The 17,352-nt window shown below is 30.6% G+C and overlaps 1 protein-coding gene across 1 annotated transcript; it reads left to right on the top strand.

Moving 5' to 3' along the window:
* Positions 1-3,418, top strand: LOC107951493 (agamous-like MADS-box protein MADS9). The gene is made up of 7 exons (XM_016886562.2): positions 1-407; positions 519-585; positions 1,142-1,203; positions 1,316-1,415; positions 1,557-1,586; positions 1,725-1,769; positions 3,038-3,418. Exons 1-7 carry the CDS (start codon positions 220-222, stop codon positions 3,182-3,184), a joined length of 639 nt encoding a protein of 212 aa, XP_016742051.1. The 5' UTR covers positions 1-219; the 3' UTR covers positions 3,185-3,418.
* The last annotated feature ends 13,934 nt before the right edge of the window (positions 3,419-17,352 follow it).

The raw sequence follows: 17,352 nt of genomic DNA, 5'->3' as shown, positions 1-17,352 counted from the left end.
GACCCATGACTGTGTGTATGTAATACCAATAACCCTAAACAAACATGTCCGTACTGTGACGCTTAGAAAGTATGCTAATCTCCAAACCTGAAATAGAATGTTTGAAACTGTTAGTTTTCCTCTCTTGGCTCGTCTTTAAACCTCATTTTGTGCTCCATTCCTAACCATTTTACGACCAAAAAACACCAAAGCAAAGAAGTAGAAAGAGAAAAATCAAAAATGGGGAGAGGCAAGATTGAGATCAAGAGGATTGAGAACTCAAGTAACAGGCAGGTCACTTACTCAAAGAGAAGGAATGGAATCATGAAGAAAGCTAAAGAGATTACTGTTCTTTGTGATGCTAAAGTTTCTCTTATCATCTTTGCTAGTTCTGGGAAGATGCATGAATATTGCAGCCCTTCTACTAAGTACGAAACCTTGTTACTTTTTTTTTTTTTCAACTTTTTTTCATGGGGATTTTCTTTTGATTTCCTTTGAGGGTGAAAATAAAAAAAAAGTTCATCTTTTTGGTGGTTAAGGTTGATTGATATTTTGGACCAATATCAGAAAACTTCTGGGAAAAAGTTATGGGATGCTAAACATGAGGTAGGTTTTTTATTCTTTTATTTTCCCTTTCACCTTTTGATATTTTCTAGCAAGTACAAGGAAAATGACCTTTTTTGGGGTAAAAATATAGCAAAACAAACATGAACTATGAAATCTTTTAATAGATCTACAAATGGGATGTTATTAATTCATCATGTTTGTTGAAAAAGAAAACTAGAAGTTCAAAACTATCTAAATTCTAAAATCTGATATGTAACATCGTCTATGAACAGATCTGGTAAAACTGATGTTATTCTCCACCTTCCTTTTCCTTGCAAAAATTGAAGATCTATATATATGGGAGTCAGTTTTGAAAGTATATATATATATAAAACAATTAAATGTAATTTTTTCCCTGAACAGAAATCCAGTAAGATCTACCTAGTTCACAATGGTAGCTTTAGGGTTTCCTGGTCAAAAGCATAACTTTAACCAGCATGCCAATATGTACGCTCATAGTTCATTTATATAACAACATATTGCTATAGTTTTCTTGTGAAAGATAAACTAACAGTTTTTTTCTTTTCTTTTGTCATAAACAAAAAACTCACTGCAGAATCTCAGCAATGAAATAGATAGAATCAAGAAAGAGAATGATAGCATGCAGATTGAGCTCAGGTATAAATATATAAAAACCTTAAACACAGTTATGACATGTAAAAATCATATCAACATAATAAGAATACATGAATTGCTTTTAACTGTGTATATTTGTCCTGCCTTAAATTAGGCATTTGAAAGGGGAGGATATCACATCTTTGCCTTACAAGGAGCTGATGGCTTTAGAGGATGCCCTCGAAAATGGCCTTACCTGTGTCCGTGCCAAGCAGGCCAGTATATATACGCACACCCACACAAATACATACTTACACACACACACACACACACACACACATATATATACACATTTAAGTTAAAGCTTCTTATGAATCTGATGATTTTGGCTCCTGTTGTTATTTTTTTGTGTGCAGATGGATGTTCTTGATATGGCAAAGAAAAATGTATGCATATTTGTGAATATAATTGGGTTTAAATTGAAGATAGAATTCCTACTTCTTCAATTGGCTAACATTTGTTAATTGAACTTTATTTGCTAATGATTTGCCTAAACTGTGTACGCTTTTGGGTGTTCTTTTCAGACGAAATTCTTGGAGGAGGACAATAAGCAACTCAATTTCATTGTGGTATTGTTTTTTTTCCCCTCATATTTTCTTTTCTTACCAAGTTTCAGAAACACAGTTTAATCTCTCCTTGTTGACCAATGTATGAGTAGATATGTATATATCTGAATGGCGGAGGGAAGAATATTAATCTCATATATGATATATGTATCGTTACGAAACTAATGCTATACATAGAGAACGTCCTTGTGGAATATATATGCATGTATCATATATGAAAATAATGATAAAAGTATCATGGAGTCTTTTGTATTTGGATTGCAATTTTGCACTTTTTTTTATTAAAAATGAGCAAATTAGTCCTTGTATTTTAGATCAAAGAACAAACTGGTCTTTTTGTTAAAAATTTCATCCACTTTTATTACTTAAAGTTGGTCCATGTACATCGAAATGAGGTACATGTGGCATACCAAGTGTAATTGTTTAGTTATTCCGTCAGCTGCACTAGTTTTTAACAATAGAAATAGATGAAAATTTGAACAAAAAAGATCGATTTACTCTTTGATTTAATGTATAATGATCAATTTACTCATTTTATTAGTACATAGATTTACATAATACTTTTACCATAAAATTATCTAAAGTAGCCTTTGGGAATTGGAATTTGGATTTCAAAATTTTAGCTTTAAAATTTATGATTTAAATTCATTATTTTCACTCACAAATATTCTACTCACATAAATATAAGATTTGAATATTATCGTACTAAATCCGTGAGTGGAATATATGGCCTGTTTCGAAACTATGATTTTGGTCGAAAAAATTTGAATTTGAATTTGAAAATCTAATTTATTTGTATGGATTGCAAATAAAAAGTTGGATTTGGACACATCCAAATTCAATTTTATAAGAGTTAAATTTAGATTTCAAAATTTATTTTAAAATTTGAAAGTTTCAAAATACAAAATTTATTAAAACGCTAAAATTTTAGCCAAAATCGTAGTTCCGAAACAGGCCATAAATATCTTGCTAGATGATTAGTAAAGGGCTAAATGCCATCCAATTCTTCCTCCTTTCCATTTAGACATTCCTAGTCTAATTTTGCCAACGCGATACATACGTAATGACGCTATTCTCGTTGTTGTTTGATGTTTATGAATGGTTTATACATTTTATTTTTGGTACATTACAAATTTGGATAGATTTCATTTTCGGGCTTGAATCTTAGACCTTAAGCTGCTAACATCGAGCTTCAGTCATTAGAATGGTTTATACGTATATGAATATTTGGATATTTTCCCTATTAACATGAATGCTATGAAATTTTGCAGAATCAACAGCAACTGACTTATGAAAATGTGAGAGAGCATATGGATCACCACGGATACCATCAAGCTGCTCGTGCTGACTTCAACTCGCAGATGCCTTTCGCATTCCGAGTGCAGCCAATGCAACCAAACTTACAAGAGAGGATGTGATGAACATTGTGAGGGTTATCCAATAGCTAAAGCTGCCTATATGAGCTATAAGGTCAAAAATGGAGGGGGTGCTTAGTTTCTGAATGATAATAACTTTTAAGTTCTACGAGTATTCCAGTGTTTATGACAATCTTAGTAATATAGATATCAACTATGAATTTGATATTATGAACAATTATTGTATCTACTTTGAGCAACTTATATGTGTCTCTATGAACCATAGTGTGTTATTAATATTGGTATTGCTTATTGAGTTTTAAAGATAATAATTTGATACATGAAATTCTTTTTAACTTCGTGCGGGTTAAAAAGTCATAACATATCCTTAATTGATAATTAAATAATAATAAAACTATTGTGTACAAGACAACTTTTTAACTTTACTTGTAGAGTTAAAAAAACTTCACCATTAATGTATCATATAATAAACTTATTTTTAATTTATCTATATATGATTTATATATATTTATATATAAATTTTCGTTTGATACATTGATAATAAATCAAATGATGACATATCATAATAAAATAGTTAATTGAAATTATACGCAACCAATATAGCAAATATTAACATTTTATGTATATTATTAGCGAATTCCTCATTTTATATTTGTTAACTTTAGTTAAAGCGTTGAAGTTATTATTAGCACATTCTTAAGGATTTTTAGTAGTATTCATTGAAGACAAATTTTGGACAATCAAGTCAAACAAGGACATTATAAAGATTTCAATGTGATTGAAGATTTCATATTTGAAGAGATTTGATCTACAAGGAACCTCATATAGAGAAAATCTATACCACTTCATTCGATATTAAAGACTTAATTAAAGGCTATTTTTGAGAAACTAGAGACTTGTATTAATTGTATTTGTGCAAGCCATATACGACTATTTAACAAAAGATTTATTTTAGTTTTATGTATGAGATTAAGAGAGAATTTATCTTGTTCGTGTGCGGAATCTATACTAGTGCAAAACTATTGTAAGTAAATTGTTCTTGTTGTTCAGTTTACAACTAAGCTTTCAAGGAAAAAAATCTTAGTGGAAAGAGTAATCTAGATTGAGTATAAGAGAAAGGTTACAAATAGCTAGATGAGCGAGTGGACTTAAATTACATTTTGTACCTATTGGTTTATAGTGGATTAATATCTAGACAAAGCCCCACAAACGTAGGAGGTTTATGACTTGCGTAACCAAACTTTAGTATTCATCTCCTAGTTTATAATTATTTATTAGTTAGTTTAGTTGCAATTGAATGAACATTTGAGTGGCAAAATCAATGAATTCTCAATTAGTATCAAAGCAAAGCACTTGACGTGCTGAGTGGAGATCCTATTGTTGATTTGCTGTTGAGATAGAGTGAACATCAATATCAAGACCCTCTTATGTTGGATGACATGAATTGAGCTTACTGAAAGACAAGAATGAGGGCTTTTATCAACTCCATGACGAAAAAACTTAGTACTCAACTTTAGTTTTTTACTCAGTCAAAAACCATTTTATTAACCCTAAAAGGGATCTTAACCAACAGGTCAATCATACAAAAATGACAAGAAAAGCAACACCCATAGAACACTATCGAACATAACCACAGGCATACAAAACACAACTCCTAATAACAGAACCCACACAAAGAAAATATCACACAAAACTCCAATATCAACATACAAGAAACTCCGGTCAAAGCCCAACAAATAAGAGACAACAACTCCCGTTGACACCACTCAACTGGCACACCAACAAAAGAAGATCTTATCCAAACACCAACCAAAAACCGATAATGAAATAACTACATTTTAAATCATAGGACCATTAAAGAAATGTTGAAGTTCAATTGAACCTAGAGTAAGCACCTATTCAAACGTCCAAATTAAATATATTTTCTTCAATCCGCATTAGTTCTTTTATCACCTTGTCTTCATACCCATTACACGTAAACCTAAATTCTTTCCGAGTTCCAATCTTTCTTTCACTTCCTCTCATAATTTCTTCTTATGGTTCAAAAATTCGAAGTCAGATAGTGATTCATTGGTTCATTGTAAACCTTTGAGATGAACCTTGATAAGATACAAAAGAACAAAGGCAATGCTAAAAAGAGTATTACATTGCAAGTTGCAGCTTTAGTCGCAAGAGGGTGAAATTACCATGGAGAAACGTTGGAAAAAATTCTATTCAAAAATGGTTTTCTCTGTAACACCCCTAACCCGTATCTGTCACCGGATTAGGGTTACGAAGTATTACCAATCAACTAAAAATCATACATCATCATAACATTAAATATCTTAAACATATCATAAGTCATTCATTCACATGTATTTTGTCCCTAAAACGAGCCTTCGAAGCCTTAAAAATAACTTGAACAAGGGACACACGACCGTGTCCCAGCCCATGGCCTCACCCTTGTAACTTATTGAGTAAGGTCACACGCCAATGTCACACGACTATATGCCAGACCGTATAACTCTCTGAGTTGCCACACACGCCCGTGTGCCAAACCGTGTAATTCATTGACTTGAACTATCAAGAAACTCACAAATGACATACGGTTGTGTCACCAGGCCATGTATGTCACATAGCCGTGTCACAGCCCGTGTCCCAGGCTATGAGAACCCAAAAATGTACCTAAAATCAAGTCATTTCACAACCAATTCATGCATAACAAACCAATTCATTTGTGCACACTTTCAAAACACCTAAGCATAATTCAAATACACACAATTACACCATTTCAAGCAACCTAATTCACCTAACCAATCTGCCATTCAAAGGCACCACAATAGCATCAAAACATCATTTACCTAAACATGTTAACATTTTCTCAATTCATGCATAAAGAACTAGTTCAAATATGTGCCATAGCATGTCACAAATTGACCATTTGTAAGCCATCATCAACTTACCAAAAGAACCTTGTTCACAAGCACTTTAAAGTTCCAAAATGGTATAGCTTAACAAGCATTACAAGTCCATCAACCAAACATAATCTTCAAAGCATAACATACCAAATCACCATTACATAACATCATATACATGTCATTATTAACCTTGGCCAAAATACTCAAAAACTACCAAATTGATTGTTGGATAATGTGATAGGTCTCTGACGAGCTTCCATTCGATCGAGCTTCCGATAATCTAAAAAAAAAAGGAAACCAACTATGTAAGCAACGAGTGCTTAGTAAGCTCATACAAACCTTAACTTAACTTACTATCTCATTTTAACAATTCAAAGGTTAAACATAAATCATCACCAATGTAATAAACTTAGTAAAAGCCTATACAACATCACCAACTCACTAGTATACTTGTCTATGATACAATGAAATCAACCATAAGATATGTAAATTCCATAAGTAGATGCATCATTTAGCTCATAAGTCTTTTTCATAAGTCATGATTCAATCTATTTACATACTTACTATTTCATTTCCTTTTCTTACCTGTTAAACCATCTAGAATTACATCAGATACTTAGGAAAGCTTACACATAATATACCTTTACATGTAATCGTAACCTTTCCTTTACATCATAGCTCACACTAGCTGTAAAATAGGCTTGCTCATCTGAGCTGTGGGTCGGAATGTAAGCTACACGATGCTGCTCACATGAGCTGTGGAGAATCCGCAACAAATGCAAGACCTCATCCATCGATAGGACATTCAAGACCAACACCTGAAACATGAATTCCCTAATGACATATCATTTGTATCTTAAGAATTCTTAATGCTCAACCGGGACTAGATATCTGTCAATTCAACATAGTATGAATACATTCATATATTGTTGAATTTGAATTAAAATAACATGGTAAACATTCAATTTAGACAACATTAAAATGAATATTTTTCACACGAACTTACCTCGATAGTTAGGGCGTAGTAATATAGTTGAACTAGTCTGAAGCTTTAGCTTTTCCTCAAACTAAGTCCGAACGTGGTTTATCTTGATCTAAATAGATAATTTCAATCACTTATGTACTTCTAGTATTTAATTTAATCCACAGTTCATACTTATATAAAATTACCAATTTTCCCCTAATATTTTAACTTTTCACAATTTAGTCCCTAAGCTCATAACTTAGAATCTAACCATTTTAACCTAAATTTAACTTTACCCATGATGCAAGGAACCTTGAAACAACCCATATTTACCAACATTTCACAATAAAACCTATAGATTTGCACCTTTAACAATTTAATCCCTAATTCCAAACTTCATCAAAAATCATTTAACAAAACATGTTTGTTTTACAACAAAGTTTAATAATCTATAATTTAACATCAAAACACATTCAAAAAAATCCATGGCAATCCCCTCAATCTTCAACAACTTTTCAAATTAACCCTCGGGGCTAGCTAGGTTAAGCTAAAACGATCCCAAAAACATAAAAATCATAAAAAACGGGACAATTATACATATCATGCACAAGAACAAGGCTAGTCAAATGCTCCAAGCTCCTTTAAAGGTGTTTTAGGTTGTTAGAATGAAAGAATGAGAAACATTATACTTTTTTCATCTTTTCTTTATTTAAATTTTCTTTTAATTAATCAATTAAGATTTTCACCTTTAAAAATTATTAGAATTTCATTAAAACCTTGCCCATACACATCCACTAACACCTTAAATGGTCTATTTATCATTCAAGTCCTTTAGTTTAAGATTTCATAGCCATTGGACCTTTTTAACCAATACAACCTCAATATAATCTCATAGACCTATAATAAATAATAAAATAAAAATTTTACTCGTCGGAATTATGGTCCCGAAACCACTGTTTTCGACTCATTGAAAATAGGTTGTTACATTCTTGTATAGTGAAAAATAAAAATTTTGAACACTAACTCAATTTGTGATATTTATAGCAATAAACCTTAAACTGAATTTGCACTTGTTTTTTTGAATAGGCGGATCCTTGTCGCTCCCAATTTTCAACCAAACGATCTTCTCCGCTATTCTCGTACCACAAACTGCTTCAAGTGTGGGCTCGAATGATTCCAATCAAAATACAGAACTAGAAATAGTTTTATTAACTTTTAGTGTGAAAACAAAAATTCTCTTCTCAAATAGATGTTGGAGAAAAACTGGTTCAAAAATGGTTTTCTTGCACAACGGAAACTTTAAATTTTGAAAATCGACCCGATTTATGATATTTATAGCAATAAACCCTAGACTAAATTTGTACCTGTGTTTTTTGGTAGGCGAATCCTTGTCATTCTTGGCTTTCAACCTAACGACCTTCACAGCTATTCTAGTATGACAAACTGTTTCAAGTGTGGGACCAAACAAATCAAATCAAATACAAAACTAGATTTTTTTTTACTTTCAGTGGAAATGTAAATCTCTCTTAAATAGAAACCAGTAGAATTGCAATTCTCCAAAAATAGAATTTATTCTTAAAATAAATATTCACTTCTTTCAGTGACAATAGCAATGTTAAAAACTTCAGAGAAACTTATGTTTTTCTCTTTCAGTTGGTATGATTTTAAGCCTATCAGTGCCATCTATTTATAGGGAGAGTTGGTGGAATCCTAGTTGAAGTGGTAGAATACAAAGAATATTATTTTGATACAAAAAATCTCTAACTCGCTATTATTAAGGGAGAGGGGCGACAACCCTTGATTGGAATACTAGGGTTTGTCGTCTCATGTATTCCATATAAGGGGAGTTGGACCTCTCCTGTATTGGGTCCAATTATATGCACTTCCTAAACTTTAACCTAACACTTTAAAATTTATTCCAACTTGGTACATGCCTTTTTTCTATTTCTCAAATTAAATATTATTTCTCAATTAATTTAAATAAACTAATTTCTAATTAAATAATTTTCTCAACCCAATTCTAATTTTGTTAAAATCATGACGACTTTATTGTAAAAAAATCTATAAGAAAATATATTTAAATTTTCTACATTCAATTGGATTCACAATGATCAATTAATTTAAATTAATTTTTGAACTTCAATTAATTAATTAATTAATAATTTGAAAAACCATAAATTAATGCTCAAGTCAATTTCATACTTAGTGAGAAAACTACATTCATTTCCAAAGGTAAATCATTTCTCTAACTTTATCATTTCTATCAATTTCTATTCAATTGATTAATCCTGCAGTTCATTTTTTGTTTCAACAAGCTATTGAATTGATCGATTAGACATTTGAAATTGAGTCTCAAATGATCCATAATTAAGTTCCAACTTTTCGCCTATTAATTATAAACTCATTTAGTCACAAAGTCATTCCACTATAGTATCGTGATTCAGTTCTCCCCAACAAGGTACCATTATGAAAGCAACATGATCTGTGCTTGTCCAATGACCTTGTCATAAGTGTTTTACCCTGATAGGATATCCTTAATGTAATAACCTTTACCTATCTCTATCACTGGATTAGGGTTACAGGATGCTACCACACATAACATAACAGAATCATGCTATATCAATGTAAAATTTCTCGAAACAAACAGTGATCATCAAACTTATAATCAAAAACATGATATTCATATATTATCGAGGTTAAAACGAACACACGGAAGCTCTAAAATAGTTTAAAATGAATAAAGGACTCATTTGAAATGTTTCAAAAAAATAAGGAAAAAATACAAAACAGTAGGGGTCACACGGTCATGTGGATAGACTGTGTGACAGGCTGAAGCCATGCGAAGCTATGGAACATGGTCGTGTTGTTCAACCGCGTGCAAGGGCAAAAATCGTGTAGGTGGAGTCATATGGTCGTGTCTCTAGACCATGTAACAAACTATGGTTGTGTATGCCAATTGAAACCTAAATCACACATAACACACTATCGTGCCATGTACCCGTGTATAGTACACAACCGTGTGTTAGGCTCAGCCCGTGTGCACCTAAAGGACCCTTTTTCAACAAGTCATCTAAACCTAGTTCACTTAGGTTACAAGCTACATCAAACCAGCATTCAAACTTGTTCAAATAATCATCAAAACATACTCAAAACAACACTTATTTCATATATCTTAAGTGCCCAACCAATATGCCACAATTGGCGCCTCAATTCAAACTTTAGCAAGCTAACATTCAATACCTTTCATCCATAAACTCTATCACCTAAACACTTCCATATAATAATCATTTCATGTACCAACAAAGCATTTTCAAGTATAAAGACCAAATAGACATATCTTACCAATTCAAACTCTACTTCATCCTAAGTATTTCATACAAGCTCAAATATACAACACCCATTGCACACATATGCCATACTTATCCATTCTTTAATTCATTAAAATGTAACTTATAAAACAAGACCAAAACATTACATATATACATAGACATTCATATTCACAAGCTTACCAACATAACCAAAATACCATTTGAGCAAACATGTACAATTTCAAAACATAATTTTCATATAAACCGTAACACCTATTTACATGTACATATCCATTAGCTTAAGTAAATCATATTTCAAATAGGTTATTCACTTGCCACTTCATTTCTCATAATAATACCAAATCATCCAACATCATCAACGTCATTAGACCAAGATCATAAACATCCAAAATAACTTAAACACAAATGCAACCCTATATACAAGTCACATAATTGAATATGGAGTAAATAAAGATTACCGTATCAGAGGTTAATAATGTGAGCTCCAAGTTGATCCGAACGACGCGTTTCGCAAAATAACCTATTCAAAGACAGGAAAGCAAACAAGATAAGCATTACAAATGCTTAGTAAGCTTGTATGAAATTCATTTAACCTACCTCGATAAGTTTACAATTAAATTATGAAAAACATAATGTAACAAGTACAAATATCATTTGGCATCTTGTTACATTCACTAGTACATCACTTAACACTTCTAGAGGTTAATATGTTAGATCACACAGTATTATAATATAACAATTAATCTTTAATATGATCCAAAACACATTTGACCAATTATATCTCAATTCATTTTTTCTTATTTATCAATCACAACTAAAAATAATATAATTCACCTCTGTTCGCATTTAATTAAATGGACGAGCTACTATACAGTTTTCTGTTATCATAGTTTAATAGCAACAGGTGAGATTATCACACATAAATCAAATAACATTTCCAACGGTACCATTTAATCTATATAAAAAACGTTCAGTAAGTACAAAATTTAAATCATCCATTCTCATGTATCCATTTTAGATTTAGTATTCACATTATTTAAACAATTTCATATCATGTTTATTTTCATTGCCTGGAGAACTATAATGAATATACTCGGATCCACCAGATAATAATATTCACATGAGCTATGAATCAGACATTAACCATTACATGATGCTGCTCACAAGCTGTGAAGAATCTGCTACACATACAGAATCTTAGCCATCGATAAGGTATCCAGTAAGTTGGGACATTAACAGTTACACGATGCTGTTCACACGAGCTATGAAGAATCCGTAATATATGAAGGGTCTTAGCCATCGGTAAGGTATCCACCACCGGTACATAGTACCTACTATAAAAGACCATAATGACATATCATTTGTATCCTAGTTATTCACTGAATTCACATGGGCCCTTTATCACGTATTTAATCTTTCCATTCTTTTGAACATTTTCATACATATATCAAGTAAACATACACTTACTCATTTCCATTAATGTATCAAATAACCATATACTTATAACTTAAACTAATTAACATTTCATAACCATTCCATATCATATAACTATTCGTATTAGCCACATATGTTGTACTTTGCACTATAGTTCTTTCGATGCCAACAATTATTGTATTAAAAAAATTAACTATTAAATAATTAAATAATATAATAATAAACAATCATTAAAAAATTAAACCTTATACAAAACTTACCTAATCAAAATCAGCAACGAATGCGGCACCAAGGACCTTTAGGCAAATTTTCCTTTTTCCATGTTTATCTTCCAGTTGTTTTAAATCTCGATCTATAACATGATTTAATTAAATTAATCAATTACAAACATCTCAAAACAACCTATAGTAATCATAAATTAATTCATTTTTCATTTTTCAAATTGCCCTAAAGATTTGCATTTTGTTCAATTTAGTCCCTAATATTGAAACTAACATAACTTTCATGTTTAAGCTCTGATTTTTGAACATTTCAAATTCATCCTTCAATAGCCCTCTATTATCAATAATTACATAAATTTCATATCAATTTTAACATATTCACATTTTAGTCCCTATAAACAAAATTAACAAAATTCAACTTCATAAAATAGTCATATCTCAAATCCAAGCTTCAAATACAACCATTTAACATCAAAACTTCAAGCATTCATCAATGAAAATATTTTAAAATTTTATAAGTTTTGAAAACAAAGGTACATGTTAACTAGATTAAGCTGCAACAATCATAAAAAAATGAAATTTACGAAAAATAGACTCGATTTGGCTTACCGTGCTAGGGCCAAAAGATTGAAACTTAAACGATGGTTTTCTTCTTCTTCTTCCTTGCATTTTCGGTGAAGAAAGCCAAAAAGATGATGATAGTGGTGGCTTTTGTTTATTACATTATTTAACATATAATTTTAATTTTATTAAAAAAATTTCTTTTAAAAAGAACATCCCAAAATCGTCCACCATTATTAAAAACGACTAAATTTACATTCTAAAACCACCCAATTAAATTTTGATTAACTATCAAATCATCAAAATTTTCAGAACCAACTTCAATCTACTTATATGATAACTAATATCCAAAGTTACATCCCTTTTAATATTGAATCTCATATCGTTGATTATACCTTGAATTCAACACTATGAAATTTCCTATAGTTGATGGTGCATTCTCATGAGTTTTATAGATTTAGACCTACTACTAACTTTCAAGATTGGCATACTTATCATGCTGCCTAAAACAAAATTCTTGAAAGTTTCCAATTATTGATGCTTTCACATATAATTTAATTATTCAACATCTTTGAATCACTACCTCATAATATGATCAGTTCTTATTCTTGTTCCCACTTATTCAGTTGCTTCTTAATTTATGTTCATACTTGACATTCCGAACTTCACTTAATTTTAGTAACACACCTGAATACTTTCTAAATCTTTTTTGAATCTGGGTACTCGTATTATTACTCTTTATCTGAATATTATAAGAGTTACTATAATGTTTTTGTTTCATTTATTTATGGTTTGGTTAAGCACCTTTATAATCCATTTTGGTTATTACTTCATAATTATCATTCTTTTACTACTTCACTTGGTCGTTTACTATACAACTCATATTCAGTTTTAGATGTCAAATGTAAACGCACGTCAATTCACGCTCGTCAATCTCATAACTAATCCATTAATATTTGAAAATCCTTTCAAAACTTTCTTTAACTACATCCGTAAGAATCCATAGTTATATTGAATTCTTACATTCTATCCTACATCCAACCATGAATCATACCAAATTTTCATGTTCTTATCACCTCTAGACATTATCAAAAGCTCATGTTTCAGTCATACTTATCCATGTCAGATTCATCAGATTCACTTTAATATATGAATATACATATATGTACTCCATTTCCTTAATGTCAAGGGAGTAATCCATCTATCAGTTCAAGTGAGTTGTAGAATCCTCAAAGTTTTCTTTTGTATACTGTTAGTTCTTACTATTTTTGTTTTCACAATCTCTACTTTCAGACAGTATCAATTTTTACTCATATTTTCATACCTTACTTTATGATTAGAACTATATTCAAAACTTGTCACAATCACCAATTTGGGCACTTACACTTTTATTTTTTATTATTGTCTCAACAATTTTTTTTGGAATTAATGTTGAATTTTCGAAGGTGTGATGTTTAATGGATACTTTAGAAGAACTCTCATATTTTTATTCAGTTCAAATTGGAGTGATGTCTTCAAAATCTTCTTTGGAAATTTGATTGATTTGACAGCACCAGTGAAATCTCGATTATCATTGGTAACCTAAGTTCATCTTCTTTTAACCATTCGCGATTCTACATTTTCTCAACCTTACAATGACATGCCATTTACATTTATCATCTTATAAACATATTAAGAAATCAAATTTCCGGTCCAGTCATAACCCCTAAGAGTTCACTAATCATTAAATCACAAGGCCCTATCATACTTTACAAGTTCGAGATTAGCTTTCAAATCATATTTGAGATGCATATATATATACACACATGCAAAACTAATAATCCATTTATAACATTCCATCCCATTTTCTTCCAAGCTTAGAATTTTAAACTTAAGTTGAACTCGGAGTACGTATGCACAAATCAATCAATACTATTTCTATACGAATTCAATATTATCACGAGAGCATACTTTAAACATTACTATTCTTTTATTCATTCTAAATTTCCAAAACACAGGGAATAGTTCATATGCTTATATTCATTTATATACATATGGAAGTATATGGTACTTCAATCAATCATATTATTAACCTTTAGCGTCAACTTCTAATCAAATCATACAAAAATCACTGCTAATACTTACCTAAGTCTCACAGAAAGATAAGTCTTAACGCTAGAATCATATATCTACATGTTCTTTATGTTGGGAAAAATTCGATTTTAAAAATAGTTGTGTCACGGTGAAAAATTAATTTTTTTGAAAATCGAGTCGATTTGTGATATTTATAGTAATAAACTTTTTTCCAAAAAGTACCTATGTTTTGTGCGAGATAGATCCTATTCAATGAAACCACCTTATCCTCTATTCTTGTACCACAAATCGCTTCGAGTGTGGGCTCAAACAATCACAAATCAAACACAGAACCGAAAACAATTTCTTACTTTAGTAGGAAAGTAAATCTCTCTCAATAGAAACTGATAAAACTGTTATTCCCAAAAAATAGAATTTATACTTAGAAAATAAATTCTCACCATTTTTAGGCAAAATAAAAAAAATCAAAATTGTGTATATTTAGTGCTACCAATGTAATCTATTTATAGGAAAAGGTAGGAGAATTTTAACAACTCGTTTTTAATGGTGTCGAAAATTATGGTTTCAGAAACTCATTTTCCAATGATCAAGTTAGTATATATTATTTATTTACTAGTCTATTATTTTTTTTATATTGAACTTTGATCAAGAAATTTTAGTGATTGGGTAGTTATTTAAAGTATAAGTGGTTAGGCCTTAAAGTCAGTGGTTTTGAAAAATAAGGCATCAAGACCCCGTTTCCGTAAATCGAGCTTGTAAATATTTTTATTAATATTTACGAAGTTGTTATATTGGGAAATTGAATTTTGGATAGGTAAATTTATCAAATTAGTGGCTAATTAAGGTATAAGGACTAAATTGTAAAAGTTGTAAAAGTTAATCATTATTGAATTTTATTAATTAAATGGGATAAATAGTATTATTAAAAGGGTAAAAATGGTAATTAGGACAATATGAACACGGTTGGTGCTTTTTTTAAAGGGAAAAAACATGCTTTTATAATATTAGGGTTAAATATAAAATTAGTACCCAAACTTTTCCAATTCTCACAGATTAGTACTTATGGTTTTTTTGTCCTAGAATGGTACCCAAACTTCTTTTTCATCCATTATATTGGTACCTAAGCCTAATTTTGTTAGTTTTTCACTGATGTGGTAGCGCTAATCAATCGCATGCCACTATGTGGTGTCTTCTTATACCTCTTTTTCTTTCCTTTTCATTTTTCCTTATTTTCTTCCCTTTGTTCCTTTTTCTTCTTCTTCTTCTTCTTCTTTTTCATTTTTTCTACCAATTCACCCAAAACATCTCCATGACCGATACCAATTTTCTAAAACCGTAAAATATCATCGTCGTTTGCTACCGTTCACCATTCACTGCCGTGGTGTTTCCTAAAACTATAAAATATCATCTCCATCACCATTCAATGTTATTCACTATCATTCAACATTCATTATCGTTCACTTCTGTTCAATAGGAACTTCGCCGCAGTTCAACTTCGGTACATATTTTTCTTTTTCTTTTCCCTACCTCTATCTTCTTCATCTTTCTTCTTCACTCTTCTTCATCTCTTAGTTTTAGGGCCAATTGCAACTAAGAATCAACGCCAGATTCTTGGGTTTTTTTCTTGGATTTTAAATTATTAAAAATAAATTCATATATAAAATTACCAATAATTGATAAAATATGGGTTAATAAAAAAATATAATTACTTTGTTGAGTTCATGGATGAAGAAAAAAACCCTTCAAATCCTTTCAAAACATGTGTGAAATGGCTCGAATCTCGTAAATAACTAGTTTCCAAGTCAAAAACCTAAACAAAAATATGAATTAGATTGAGAAATTTAATTTTTATTGCAAAATTCATCGAATTTGTAGCTTCTTTACCAATATATATACACATAAAAGACGAAAAAGAAATAGTAAAATTTTCCATGGGGAAGTAGGAAAACTATTACCTGTTTCTCAATATTGTGAAGTTTGTCTTGAAGCTTTTCTCATTTGTTTGTGAGAGAAGAAAGGATGGTGGTTGGATTCCCTGAACTTTTCTTCCCTAACGACATTTTTGTTAGGAAAAATAAAATAAAAAAGTTTGTTTAGTTCTCGAGACAGAAGTAGAGAAAATTGAAAATGAAGAGTTTTTGCCAAAAAAACCAAGAAAGATGAAGAAGAGTGAAGTAGAAAGATAAAGAAGATAGAGGTAAGGAAAAGAAAAATAAAAAAAAAAGAAGAAAAAAATAAAAAGGGAAAACGAAAGAGAAAAGAAAAAGAGGTATAATAGGACACCAGGTGGCGGTACGCGATTGGGCAGCACTGCCACATCAGTAAAAAACTAATGGCGTTAGGCTAAGTACCAATATAGTGGATGAAAAAAAAGTTCGGGTACCAATCTAGAATAAAAAAAACCATAAGTATCAATCTGAGAGAAGTGGATAAATTTGGGTATTAATTTTATATTTAATCCATAATATTAAATTAATAATAAATTATGATAAAACATAAAAAAAATAAAGGTCATTATCCTTTCCCATTATCCTTCCACCAATTTTTCACCTTTTTTAAGAGAAAGAAAAGCTTTCAACCATTCAAGCTATTCGGCCCATGTATGTAATTTCAATCCAAACTTGTTTTTTGTAAATCTTATATTTTCGATATCGTTATAGTTTAATCTAGCTAACCTGGGTATCAAATCGTAAAAAAATTCAAAAGTTTTCCATTAATGATTTTTTATTTT

The sequence above is a fragment of the Gossypium hirsutum genome, chromosome A02 (genome assembly GCF_007990345.1).
Source record: "Gossypium hirsutum isolate 1008001.06 chromosome A02, Gossypium_hirsutum_v2.1, whole genome shotgun sequence".
NCBI lineage: Eukaryota > Viridiplantae > Streptophyta > Magnoliopsida > Malvales > Malvaceae > Gossypium > Gossypium hirsutum.
This window is presented reverse-complemented; position numbering and strand designations above follow the sequence as displayed.

Bases quoted from the DNA above. Each gene is read 5' to 3' on its own strand.
- LOC107951493 (XM_016886562.2), top strand. From the start codon at position 220: ATGGGGAGAGGCAAGATTGAGATCAAGAGGATTGAGAACTCAAGTAAC. The intron at 586-1,141 runs GTAGGTTTTTTA...AACTCACTGCAG, and splicing joins TATGGGATGCTAAACATGAG to AATCTCAGCAATGAAATAGA. The intron at 1,416-1,556 runs GCCAGTATATAT...TTTTGTGTGCAG, and splicing joins CCTGTGTCCGTGCCAAGCAG to ATGGATGTTCTTGATATGGC.